This window comes from Helianthus annuus, chromosome 13, assembly GCF_002127325.2.
Source record: "Helianthus annuus cultivar XRQ/B chromosome 13, HanXRQr2.0-SUNRISE, whole genome shotgun sequence".
Lineage (NCBI taxonomy): Eukaryota > Viridiplantae > Streptophyta > Magnoliopsida > Asterales > Asteraceae > Helianthus > Helianthus annuus.
Genome location: NC_035445.2, coordinates 99,107,081 through 99,121,458, shown reverse-complemented (window position 1 = coordinate 99,121,458; position 14,378 = coordinate 99,107,081). Strand labels below are relative to the sequence as shown.

Sequence of the window (14,378 nt, the reverse complement as noted above, 5' to 3'; positions counted from 1 at the left end):
ACTCTTTGAAATCAGTATATGCACAGCAACAATCCTCTTCATCAAGTATTCTCTAATATACTCCACGCATGTTATAACTGGCTTGTCCCTTCCTTCAACCAACTGCCTGTTGAAGACTTCACATAAGTTGTTAAGAAGCACATCACTAAGTGCCATACCTGCATTATACAAGAAGCATATCACTAAATGACATCCAATATTCACAGATTATATAAATGATTATGATAGTAGTTTACAATACCACTAAAATAGGCTCTACACCAGTGAACAGGTGGAATCTCCCTAAGCATTTTTAAGGGGGTCGAGGATGGGGCCCCACACTATTTATTTTTTATTGTTTAACTTTTTTATTTGCTTAATTTTATAAAAACAATTCAAATATTAAATAAAAATAAGACATAAAAGATGATAATTAAATCCGTTACATAACATAAATAAAAATTACATAACCTAAAAAAAATTACACTGCCTAAAATTTATAAGAAAGACTAGATTTAAAAAAACACACAAACATAAATACTACTCGCTATCGTCTTCATCACTGTCCCCGACGTTTGCGTTGTTCCATATATGTTCTACCAAATCAGATTGATGGTTTGCATGCTTGAAATCGTTGGTTAGCGAGAACGAGTTTAAATTCTGTTGCGCCGGATCTACCGGGACAGTATTCCCAATAGATGCATTCTCATTATACTCACAAATCGCCCGACCTTCGTCTTCAATAATCATGTTATGGAGCAAAATGCAAGCGTACATACAAAGGCATAACCTCTTTGGTGTGAACGCACGTGCTGGTTGTTGAATGATTTGCCATTTTCTTTGTAGAACACCAAAACAACGTTCGACGTCTTTTCTTGCCGCTTCTTGACGCTTGGCGATTTTTTTTCTTTTTTCGTCCTCCGGGTATGGAATAGTCTTGACAATTGTAGAGTAAGACGGATATATTCCGTCAGCAAGATAATTACCGCACCTATATTCAACCCCAAAAACAAAAAAAAAACTAGTGTCCGGACCGGTTCCATTTACGACATCGCTGAAGATCGCTGATTGGTATAGCACATTAAGGTCATTAAGTGAACCGGGGAGAGCAAAGAAAGCATGCCAGATCCACAAATCTTGTGATGCCACGGCCTCTAGTATTAATGTTGGATGGCCGTGATCGCCTCGCGTATATTGGCCTCGCCACGCATTCGGGCAGTTATGCCACGCCCAATGCATACAATCAATGCTACTGAGCATTCCCGGAAACCCATGTCGTGCTTCATGAGCTTGGTACAACTGTTAAACATCATACGCGTTTGGTTTCCGCAAAAAAATTTTGCTATACAGTTTCACCACATTTTCGCAAAACCGATACCAACATTCCCACGTAGTTCTTTCCAACATCTGTAAATACTCGTCCAAAGCGTCGGCCACTGTCCCGTACGCCAGTTGGCGAATGGCCGCAGTACACTTTTGTAACGTGGTGAACCCTCGTGCGCCACGAGCATCGTATCGTAACGTGAAATACGGATCGAACCCCGCCAAATCATCAGCAACCCGTGTGAATAACGACGACTCATTCGGAACCTACGTCTGAAATCTCGGCATTGTAAAGGGGTGCATCCGAAAAATAATCGTTCACCAATTTCTCGTGCACTCCTGTCGTAAAAAAATATAAAAATGAGGAAAGAACAAATAAGGATAAAAAATTTATTAATGGTAAACCTTCGTGGTCTCTGTTAATCCGTTGTTGCCTGGTTTGTATTTCAGACGAGACCTCTTCCTCTTCCTCCATAATAATCTTCGCCGCCCTTAGCACAAGGTTTGCGTAAAACATCTCCCCTTCCTCCGAAGACGAGGACCACCAAGAAATAGATTGTATTGTGGGTGAAAAGATATTTTTTTATAAAAGATGAGTATAAAAATGAGAGTGTCTTGGGTTGAAAGTAGGAAGAAAATGGTGAAAGATGGGTATTTTTATAGAAAAGAGGGTTTTTTATTTTATATTTAAAATAAATAGCCGTTGTAACGGCTAAATTTTTTAAAATGGGGCCGCCGAGAACGTCTGGAATCAGCCGGGGAAGACGGGGACGGGCCAAGGGGGGCGGTGTTCCGGGGCGGCGCCGCGCCTCGCCATGCCTTGGCCGTCCCCCATACCTTCTAGTCTTACCTTACAAATAAATTAAAGAATTAATTTAAAATCATCATCTTCTCCATATGTCTCCTCTACCTCTTCAAAAACAAGCTTTCTTTTCTTTTGTTCACATCTTCTTAATTATGGAGCTCAAAGTACAAGGGGTGCGATTACAAAATTTATGGGGTGCACCTGAAATTTTATCGCATGTATAACACTAAAACTTATTTTGTAAAGGGGGCGACCGCCCACCCAAGCATGGCTATAGGTCCGCCACTGGCCAAACCTTGGTGAAGGGGTATGGTCCTAAATCCTGTGCCGACCATACGAGTCAAGCTCAGGTCGCGCGCAAGGCCATACCCAAAATAAACCTAATTGCTAATTTCCCTGACCCTGCACTGACTACACAGATGTGTTCCAATCCGCGCACAAGGTCAGGACGAAAACAAGATCAATTCTGACACTTAGCTCCTTGGATAAAAGACCTCGCTTCCTTAACCATGCGCCGACTGCACGGAATATACCTGAGTCGTGCAGAGGCAAGAAGCGCAGGTAAACATCGGACAAGTACAAAACGTACAAGTGGCAGAGCAGTGGGCTAATAAGCATTCAACAGTCTGTATCCGATCGTGCTCCGCGATGGACAATCATACATGAGACAAAAGGTATACAAGGACGTATACGTGGCACCAATCATTGTGCGCCGACCACTGCTCCATGATCTCCCTTTAGATGCTAATGAAAGACCAGACAACAAGAACAATCATCAGGACACGTGGGTCCATTCAGCATGCGCCAGCTACCCTCTCGCCTGGAATCACTAACGGTCGTGGCAGAGGGAACATAAAGGATATTCCTTGTTGTCGTCCTTAGGCCCAAGGCCCATCGGCCAATCTCCTTCCCAAACCACCTTGGCTATAAATAGGGAACTTCACCTCTAGGTTTAAGGACGACCCTCTTAGTCTCTCACTTATTACACACATTATTATCCTCAAAACCGATACTTATTCTCAAGCCGAAGGGTGGTTACAAGGAGAACCCTCCTATTCTCCTCCTTGTAACGAGCTTACGGTGTGTTGATTGTTTTACAGGATCATCATCACTGTTTAGACGAGAACGAAAGAAGATTAACCTTATTTGGACCAGACACTAACCACGAACTAATCACCATATTAGTTTGGTGTTTCTTCATTGGCACCCACCGATTTCTACAATCACTTTTCGTCTTCTGTCTGAGCTGTTACTCTTGATTAATGGCTGATCAAGGTTTTCCTTTTCCACCGTTCGGTTCAAACTCTCAAATAGGCATGGCAACGGACAACTCGGACGTCCAAAAGCAGCCCATTGACGAGCACGCCGAAGGTGAATGCATAGATGTTGGAGCCATGCGCGCAAGCGGTACTCGTACCACCTAAACGGTGACTCCAACAAATCACGGTGCTGGCCCTTCAGCACCCGCAATGTCAGGATTACCAGAGGGCTCCCGCTTCTTGGTATTAGAGGTGGGCATAAAAACCGGTTCCTACCCGATTCCAGTGGACCCGACCCGAACCCGGTTCCGGTTCCTACCCGATGCTCAGAGGAACTGGTCCCAGGTTTGATGTAGCACCTCGAATTTTTGTGTCCAATGATGTGTTAACACGTGTCATTTGTTTACACGTGGCATTGATATTAAATAAAGGATTAATTTTGACAAACCTTGAAAGTATGTAAATTCGAGGGTTATAAATGTCAAACAAGGGTAAATATACTGTATAGTAACCCTAAATGATGCTAGTACTTTCAAACGGATAAATCATGGATCGTACGGAAGCGAAACGCGGAAGAAAGTGAGAAATTACGAGCTACAGGGGTTAACCGTGTCAACATGTTTAATTACACCTCTGAGTGACCCTTTAACGTTCCCGAGGCTTTGTAACAGTATAATACACTCACTAGAATACAATATATAAATTTCGCGAAGTTCCGTTTTAAAACGAGAAAGTTATGATCAAATTCGTAGGAGAAGGGTTAAAAGCGTCAATAATATAATTTAAGGCTTTCCGGATAATAAATAAATTAACCGGGGGTTTAACGATACGGACAAATAACGCGAGGTCCTTAATTGTAATTAATCGAGGGCCATGTCGCAAAGTTACCCCTTCAAACCCGAAAGGTCAGGTTATTAATTACCAAAGATTCGATATTAATTACTGAGATTTAGTAATCATTTCAAAAAGATACAATTTTAACCCCTTACGGACCGTAAAGGGTATGCCTTACGGACCGTAAGGAGGTGAATGATTGCTGGTGATCCGCCTATGGCTTACGGACCGCAAGGCCGAAGCCATACGGTCCGCAAGCGATGCCCAACGACAGAAATGTGGCTGTTGGCTGATTTAAACGGCCAAACATGTAGGAATGGGTTTCTCAGAAGTATGGACGCCCCCTACTCGACCCATAACTCTCTAGGACACCTGCCATTCATCCATGGTCACTTGTAGAGTGTGTTGTGATGATCTTGGACCTTGTCTTTGACTATAAATAGACTTGCATTGTTCATAAGTTTCATCACAACTCAAAACACCTTCTATGGTCATCTCAAAAACTCTCAAGTGTTCTTCTTTGTTCTCTAAGCAAGCCTAAGCTTCTGTAAGTCGTTTAAATTCCTTTGTGGTTCAATTTTACTTAGTTATATAGCTAAAAACCAAACCGTCGTAACTACGGTTTGACTTCAAAATAAATCCGTAATGGCTCAGTCTTATGACGGATCAAAAGTAGTTATGAGTTGGTAATTAGTTGGGTAATAAACCCCTAAAAGGGTTCTCTCTGATCACCACTCTAACTAGCTCAAATGTCGAGTACAAACGAATGCTTAAAAAGTCAACAGAAAGCTATTTTTGCGATTCTTGCATAATCTGTGATATAAATGATATGCAACCTGTTTAGACACTCATAAAACATGATATTAAGTATATAAACCTGTTTACGCTCGTTTGAATCGACCATTTGCTATATTGACCCGGTTCGGAGCCGAATGTCGCAAAAGTTTGACTTTTGCTTTGACTTCAGTTCTGACCCGTTTTAGTGAGGTATAGATATGCCTTAGGAATCTCTTTGGACCAGGTTACAAGATGGTATAACCCTCTGTGACCGGTTCATGATTTGTCCGAGTCTTTTACGCATTTCCGTTAATTGCCTAAAAGTTGACCGTAACGCCCTTTTTAAAATAAAACGAGTATTTCGGACACATGAACGGACCATAACCTTGCTTACTAAATTATAAGCATGTCCTTAAAGTTTCACGTCCATCCGAGGTCTAGAATGAGAGTTATGCTAAATAGCGCAATTAAAGAAAACTTTTGTAATAAACGACGCAATTAGCATAACACCTATCTAAACCAAGATTTCGTCACTAAAACTTTTACCACTGTTATGAAATAATATTTTTGGAATTTTAAAGATTTTTAATAATTTTTACCTTGCTCATAACCTGCGGTTATGGCTACGGTTCGGTAAATACCGAATATGCCCTTTTCGGCCAAAACTTGAGTTCTACAAGGTCTTTTAACCCGATTCCAATTGCTACTGATTTTAAATAATAAATAAAGTATTTTAGACTTTATATACTGTTCGGGAAACTCAGATTTCCTGTAGAACTCGAAAAGCTCTTTAAAAGTCTTTAAAATGACCGAAAAACCCCTACGGGGCGTAATATTAACTTAAACTCGTTACGGGCATCACGGAAGGTATCCTACTGATACCACAACCTCTTTAAGGCATATTGACTTAGGAAACAAGCGTAGGACTCTCATGGTTAACCGTTTCGCCTATTGCGCGCACGGTTCGGCTTATGGAACTAGTTTTCATAAATTAGCCGATATGGGTCAAACCATATTATTTTGACCCTAAAATCCAGAGTGTGAACTTTAAACCCATATAAAACAAGTCTCTGAACTTGTTGGGTCAGAATCACACTCCATTCTCGGTTTCCGCCTTTTCGCGCGATTAAACCATATTTATAATTCGGAACCAACCGGTCTAGGCTACGGCCAATATAAAGACCCGTTAGGATTCTAATAGGTTAATTAAAACCTTCGTTCCAGAATAGGAGCCCCAGTAAAAGCTATCTGTGACGTAATCCATTAAGGAATATACTTGCAAAGGTAAATACTTTTAACTTATTTTCCCTTATACGGGCTTGGGTTACGGTATATAAAATACCGCTTGATTGGGCATCATATCTTCCATCGCTTAGGTGGTTAATTGAATAATGTGATCGGCTCATTTAAACAGTCTTGTTACTTAAAAGCCTTTGGGAGGTTAATGACCGTTGTCCCGGATATCTTTGGCATCATTTTACGAAATGGCCACGACCTCGACATCCCGGTGTAGGCGTACACCCGGTATATTATGTCGACATTATTATTATTAAAAGACGTAGCCGTTGGTTTTTACACTACGGTTTTACGCAATGTGGTGTGTCTATTAATCTTTAACCCGGACAGGATCCGGGCTACTGAACGCATAAAAGGACATGTAATTCGTTCACAAGATTTTAATGATTTTCCCAAGTTATAAAAGAGTTTGTGCCTCGTGCATTCAAATCAATTTTAATAAACATTTTCAAATGTGTCAGTTGAACGTATTTACCAGTGTAAACTGACGTATTTTCCCCAAAAGATTAAGTGCAGGTACTACACGAAATTTGGCTGGTAATAGCTTCCTAGCATCACGAATAGTCTCGCAAGCTTGATGCTGTATCTGAATGAACAATACTTTATTTTATTTATGATCCCCTGTGGATAAAATTCGACTTCTGTAATACATTTGATATTACATTCAAAAGGTTGAATTATATTTATCTTTATGCTTCTGCTGTGCATTCATATAATTGTGTGGTTTGACTATATTGTTGCCAACTACGTCACGGTAATCCCCCACCGGGCCCACCGGTGATACACGTGGAAATCGGGGTGTGACAGGTTGGTATCAGAGCCAACATTGAGTGAATTAAACCCTATCCTAATGTGTTTAATCTCAGTGACACAATTGCACGTACTTGAGTCTAGACAAGAACATAGGACAAATTCGAATTGTTATTCCAATTTTGTCTTTTTCTTTTACTATTTGTATTTAAAGTTTTATAAAGCAGGAAATATGCCGCCAGTGATTTTCCGAGGTAGAGGAAGGGGAAGAAGAGGCAGAGGTGAGATCGTTACTCATCACGATCACGGAGCCGGGCCTTCAGGTACGCGAGCTCCTTCGACTACAAGGAGTGAAGAACCGCAGAGGCGAAGAGACCTCTACGAACCTGCGAGGCATTCCACCTTGCACAGCTCGACGCCATCATACCGGCACTCATTCGGGCCAAATTCCGAGAATGACCCCAACAACCCGCAACCCTCCTTCATACCTCTACAACGTTCGGTATCGCACCGAAATTATGACGACCCTACTCCATACTTCATAGGTCAGTTTAATCCAGCTGACTACATCCAGGAACCTTCAGGCTTTGTTCCATTAGGGCCACAAGATCACTTCTCCGAAGATCATATGGACGAAGATACTGATCCGGCAGAACCTGCTCGTGGTACGCCCACGCATCCGATAGAAGTCTCTGATGGGTCATCCTTCCATGGCACACCCTATCAGGGACCTGATAGCTTTCAAGCATTGTTTGACCGACATGAGTGGTACTATACACCACCTCAGCAGACATCACAACAACCGCGACATCCGCAAGATCCTTCCGAGGATTCACGCTTTGTGGCAGTTACGCCACCACCTCCGCCATCGGCGCAACCAGTAATGCCTGATCCGCCAAGGCGTAGGAGGACAAATGCTCGTATGTCCACACGAGGAGGAGGGGATTTCCGCTTCAGCACCCCTCGACACTCTAGTAGTAGCCACTACCCGCCACTACAAGAAGAAGGACCTTCAAGTCCTATACAGGAGGCGAACTCCGCACCAGCTGCACCAAATTCGCCACCATTTGGGTATGACCAACCCATACCTGCTTACACGGGTCCAACGGCTTACAACCCGTTCGAACCATCACAAGCACATTACAACTACAATTATGAGCACGACCCATATGTGGTGTCGGCTAGATATAATGCACGCTATCCCGACGGAGCTCATGGGAACATGGGAGCACCGGACTACTCAGCTCATGGGTATCCAATACCTCCCAGACCTCCAGTTCCGCAACAAGCGCCACAACCACGTTTCTCTCCTCCTGAGCATGAAGAGATACTCCACCGATTGGATCGCGTGGAGAGAGAGTTCGAGGAAGAGAAAAAGAGCCACCGAGGATTTCTCAAGGGCTTAGCAAACCTACTAAAGGGCAAGAAGAAGAAACGTGACCATTAGTCCTTATGTATGTTCTAATGTAACGTTTATTTTAAAAAGAAGTCCCTGCGTGGACATTTATCGTATTTCAGTCCCTACGTGGACTTATCCTTTAGTCCTTGCATGGACACTTATCTTATATTAGTCCCTGCGTGGACTTGTCTCTTATTTTAAACCTCTATGTAGGTATGTACTATTTAAAAGTCCCGTTTAGGGCGGTGTGTAATCGTATTAAAATTTTGGAATATTATGTTATAAATTTCATTTTGTATCACTATATATGAAATAAATCAAAACCATTCCTTTTAAATTGATCTCCCTAAATGAAGAATCTTAAGAGTGAAACCTAGCCTGGTGTCTTTTAAGATCCGGCCAAGATGGTACGACCTAATTAAAAGATTCAGATTCCCTGTTAACCTCTGTAAGCATGTTAACAATCATGGCAGATGTGATTCGTTAAAATCGCACACGTCATTCTTATACAATAATCCTTCTAAGGATTTCAAAAACCCTACTAAATGATTTGTAAATCATGGGTTAAATCATCAATAGAGATGATCATTTGTTTAAACATCCATTAGTAATGTAGTGCCTACGGGCCAATCTTATTTAAGCATCCATTAGAGATGTAGTGCCTACGGGCCAACCTTAATAAAACATCCATTAGTGATGTAGTGCCTATGGGCCGTAATAATTGTCTTATATAGAAGGAAGACAGTGGCGGTCTATGACTCCCTGTCAGAAATAGATAAAAGAACTATGGTTCAAATCTCTATGCCTTTGATTCTCTGAAATCTCGGCTAATATTATAAAACATCCTCGTGATTAGGCTTTATGCCGCCAATATTATTGTTATAGCTAAAATAGGATACATTCAAATCCTAAAACTAAGTGAGTAATAAGTTAATCAGATATGGTCTCTGTTACCATGATTCACAAAATTGTCATAAAAGACGATTCCATAATAAACTACTAAATAAAATGTTGTTATCTTCTGTAACAGATACAAGTTACGATGGCGGATCCCAACGGAGAAAACAGCCATACAAACGAAGATGACTACGATAATGCGCAAGTGCATCTGATAGGCGCACAACTAAAGGCTCTGATTGACAACGCTGTTCAGGCAGCTCTGGATCGTCAATACACTGAGTCTCATAGCAGAACTGTATCAAAACCACCCTCCAAACCAAAGTCACAATCCAAACCACTCCCCAAACCCAAGAAAGATGACGGTAATCACTCGTCCGCTGAGAATATATTCGTCGTGAACGAAAATATACCGATGCGTCCGGTGCCAAGGGCTGCACCTACAAGTACTTCGTGTCTTCTAAGCCCCGGGAATTCACAGGGAAAAAGGGTGCTGTTGATTGTATCACCTGGCTGGATGAGATGGACACTATTGTGGACATTAGTGGGTGTGCGGAGAAGGACGTGGTGAAGTTTGTGTCACAATCATTTAAGGGCGAGGCCCTAGCATGGTGGAGAGCGTTGGTACAAGCATCGGGTAAGTCTGCTCTATACAAGATGACATGGGAGGAATTTATTGCTCTCATTAAGGAAAACTACTGCCCTCAGCACGAGGTGGAGAAGATCGAGTCTGATTTTGTGTCATTAGTAATGACAAACCTGGACTGCCAGGCCTACTTGACGAGCTTCAATACGATGTCTCGCCTGGTTCCGTACCTTGTGACACCAGAATCCAGGAGAATCGCCCGTTTCATTGGGGGCTTAGAGCCGGTGATAAAGGCTAGTGTGAAGGCCTCTCGGCCGACGACCTTCAGGTCAGTAACTGACCTCTCCTTGTCTCTCACTTTAGATGCTGTCCGTCTGAGGACGCTAAGGAGCAAGGAGGCAGAGAAGAGGAAACGTGAGGATGATACCTCATGAAGGTCAGGAAAGAAACACCGTGGAAACAGTGATGGCAAGAGAGGGGCTGAAGCAAAGAAAGATGGGCAACAGTCAGGAGAAAGACCCAAATGCAAGATCTGCCAGAAACCCCACTCTGGAAAATGCAGGTTTGGGTCGAATTCACAGTCCCAGCCAAAGTCTTTTGCCTGTGGACTATGCAAGTCCAAGGACCACAATACGGTGGACTGCAAGAAAATCAAGGATGCAACATGCTATGGTTGCAATGAAAAGGGGCATATCAAGAGTAACTGTCCCAAGAATGCCAGGAAACCAGAAGAGAACAAGAAGACGAATGCGAGAGTTTTCCGTATGGATGCAAAGGAGGCAGTGCTGAACGACAATGTTCTTACAGGTACTTTTCTCGTAAATAATATATTTGCAAGAGTACTTTTCGATTCTGGCGCTGATAAGTCCTTTGTAGACCAAAAATTTTGCGAACTATTGAATATGCCTACCAAAACCCTAGACGTAAAATACAAGGTAGAGTTAGCAGACGGCACGATAGAAACCGTCTCCACTGTTCTAGAGGGATGTGAAATGTCCATTAAGAACCATTCTTTTCCTCTATCTCTACTTCCCTTCAAACTGGCGGGTTTCGACATTGTTCTAGGCATGGACTGGTTATCCCACAACCAGGCCCAAATCGTTTGCAACAAAAGGCTTGTAGTGCTAAAGACTCCGAGTGGTGAATCGCTTACCATTCGAGGAGACACGCAGTATGGATTACCCGAGGACGTATCTATGCTCAAAGCTTCTAGATGTTTGAAGAGAGGTTGTGTCATTTACATGGCTCAAGTGATAATTGAAGAGCCCAAGCCAAAGATAGAGGATCTTCCCGTTATTTCTGAATATCCCGAGGTTTTCCCCGAAGAACTACCTGGTTTACCACCAGATAGACAAGTGGAATTCAGAATAGATACCATTCCTGGAGCAGCTCCCATAGCTAGAGCGCCCTACCGGCTAGCTCCCACTGAAATGAAGGAACTAAGGACCCAGTTGGATGAACTGTTGGCAAAAGGTTTTATCAGACCTAGTTCGTCTCCCTGGGGAGCACCTGTCCTATTTGTAAAGAAGAAGGACGGATCGATGCGCTTGTGCATCGATTATCGTGAGCTCAATAAAGTTACCATAAAGAATAGATATCCTTTGCCAAGGATCGACGATCTGTTCGATCAACTGCAAGGAGCGAGCTACTTCTCAAAGATCGACTTGAGGTCGGGCTATCATCAGCTAAAGGTCAGAGATGAAGATGTGCATAAGACAGCATTTAGGACTCGCTACGGTCACTATGAGTTCCTAGTGATGCCTTTTGGGCTCACAAATGCACCGGCTGCGTTCATGGATCTCATGAATCGCGTCTGCAAGCCGTACTTGGACAAATTTGTCATCGTCTTCATCGACGATATCCTTATATATTCCAAAAGCCAAGCTGACCACGAGAAACACCTCCGTTGTATTCTCGAATTGCTACAACGTGAGAAACTCTACGCCAAATTCTCTAAATGCGAATTTTGGCTACGAGAGGTTCAGTTTTTGGGTCACGTTGTAAGTGAGCGTGGTATCCAGGTGGATCCCGCTAAGGTGGAGGCAGTCATGAACTGGCAAGAGCCAAAGACGCCTACCGAAATTCGTAGTTTCCTGGGGTTAGCAGGATACTACAGGAGATTTATTGAGAATTTTTCGAGGATTGCTGCGCCCTTAACCTCCCTAACCAAGAAGAAAGAAAAGTTCATTTGGGGCCCAAAGCAGCAAGAATCTTTCGAAATTCTGAAGCAAAAGCTAAGCAACGCACCTGTGTTGACACTACCGGAAGGTACAGAAGAATTCGTAGTTTACTGCGATGCGTCACACACGGGCATGGGGTGTGTACTTATGCAGAAGGGCAAGGTGATTGCCTATGCCTCAAGACAATTAAAGGTGCACGAGAAGAATTACACCACCCACGACTTGGAATTGGGTGCCGTTGTATTTGCACTAAAATTGTGGAGGCATTACCTCTATGGTATTAAATTTGTGATTTATTCTGATCACAAAAGCCTTCAACATCTGTTCAACCAGAAGGAGCTAAACATGAGGCAACGCCGTTGGATAGAGACCTTGAATGACTATGATTGTGAGATCAGGTACCATCCCGGCAAAGCGAATGTAGTCGCTGATGCCCTGAGCAGAAAGGAAAGGGTGAAACCTATTCGGATCAATGCCAAGAGCATTGAAGTCAGGAATAACTTGATTGAAAGGATCTTAGCTGCACAGCGAGAGGCTGTGTTGGAAGCTAATTATCCTAAGGAAAAGTTAGGAGTAACTGAAGAACAGTTGACTCTTAGCAAGGATGGAATCCTTAGATTGAACGGACGAATATGGGTTCCGATTTATGGAGGGTTACGAGATGTTATCCTCCAGGAAGCCCATAGTTCCAAATATTCTATCCATCCTGGAGCAGACAAAATGTATCAGGACTTAAAGGCAAATTATTGGTGGATAGGCTTGAAAAAGTCTGTAGCCGCCCATGTAGCAAAGTGCTTGACTTGTGCTCAAGTCAAAGCTGAGCACCAAAAGCCGTCTGGCTTGCTACAACAGCCTGAACTTCCCGAATGGAAGTGGGAGTGTGTAACTATGGATTTCATTACCAAGTTACCCAAAACTAGGAAAGGAAACGACACAATATGGGTCATAGTTGATAGGCTGACTAAATCAGCTCATTTCCTACCCATCAAGGAGACGTATAGCTCCGATATGTTAGCCCAACTTTATGTTGATAAGATTGTAGCCTTACACGGCATACCTGTGTCTATTATCTCCGACAGGGATACTAGGTACACGTCTCATTTCTGGAAAAGTTTCCAGCAATCTTTGGGCACACGTTTGAACTTCAGTACGGCTTACCATCCACAGACGGACGGTCAGAGTGAGCGTACCATTCAAACGCTAGAAGACATGCTTCGTGCATGTGCGATCGATTTAGGTGGTAACTGGGATAAGAATCTACCCCTAATCGAATTCTCCTACAATAATAGCTACCATACCAGCATAAAGGCTGCGCCTTTCGAGGCATTATACGGTAGGAAGTGTAGATCGCCTGTTTGTTGGGCGGAAGTAGGAGAGGTCCAATTATCAGGACCAGAGATAGTTTTCGAGACAACGGACAAGATTGTCCAGATCCAGGAACGTCTCAAAGCTGCCCGTGATAGGCAGAAAAGTTACGCTGATCCAAAGCGTAAAGATTTTCACTTTGAGGTAGGTGAAAAAGTGTTACTAAAAGTATCACCCTGGAAGGGGGTGATGCGTTTCGGCAAGAAGGGCAAGCTGAGTCCGAGATACATAGGACCTTTTGAGGTCACAGAACGTGTCGGGTCAGTTGCCTATAAGTTGAACTTGCCTGAAGAGCTCAATGGAATTCACAATGTGTTCCACATCTGCAATCTCAAGAAGTGCTTCGCCGATGAATCATTGGTGATCCCACACACAGATGTGCATATAGATGAGAGCTTAAAGTTTGTAGAGAAGCCTTTGTCGATTGAAGATCGACAGGTGAAAAAGCTTCGAAGAAAGCACGTGCCAATTGTAAAGGTCAAATGGGATGCTCGTAGAGGTCCCGAATACACGTGGGAAGTCGAAGCCACAATGAAAGAAAAGTACCCTTATTTATTTGAGTAAATCTCGGGTCGAGATTTATTTTAAGGGGGTGAGGATGTAACACCTCGAATTTTTGTGTCCAATGATGTGTTAACACGTGTCATTTGTTTACACGTGGCATTGATATTAAATAAAGGATTAATTTTGAAAAACCTTGAAAGTATGTAAATTCGAGGGTCATAAATGTCAAACAAGGGTAAATATACTGTATAGTAACCCTAAATGATGCTAGTACTTTCAAACGGATAAATCATGGATCGTATGGAAGCGAAACGCGGAAGAAAGTGAGAAATTACGAGCTACAGGGGTTAACCGTGTCAACATGTTTAATTACACCTCCGAGTGACCCTTTAACGTTCCCGAGGCTTTGTAACAGTATAATACA

The 14,378-nt window shown here is 42.8% G+C and overlaps 1 protein-coding gene across 1 annotated transcript; it reads right to left on the bottom strand.

Moving 5' to 3' along the window:
- Window positions 1-519: 519 nt before the first annotated feature.
- Window positions 520-1,777, bottom strand: LOC110901386 (putative nuclease HARBI1). The gene is made up of 3 exons (XM_022148217.1): window positions 1,708-1,777; window positions 1,574-1,641; window positions 520-1,278 (listed from the first exon to the last, which is right to left on the bottom strand). The coding sequence occupies exons 1-3, from the start codon at window positions 1,775-1,777 to the stop codon at window positions 520-522; spliced, it is 897 nt and encodes a 298-aa protein (XP_022003909.1).
- Between the last annotated feature and the right edge of the window lie 12,601 nt (window positions 1,778-14,378).

Coding starts and splice junctions, on each gene's coding strand:
- LOC110901386 (XM_022148217.1), bottom strand. CDS start 1,777: ATGGAGGAAGAGGAAGAGGTCTCGTCTGAAATACAAACCAGGCAACAA. Junction 1,642..1,707: donor GATTAACAGAGACCACGAAG/GTTTACCATTAA, acceptor TTTTTACGACAG/GAGTGCACGAGAAATTGGTG. Junction 1,279..1,573: donor ACAATGCCGAGATTTCAGAC/GTAGGTTCCGAA, acceptor GATGTTTAACAG/TTGTACCAAGCTCATGAAGC.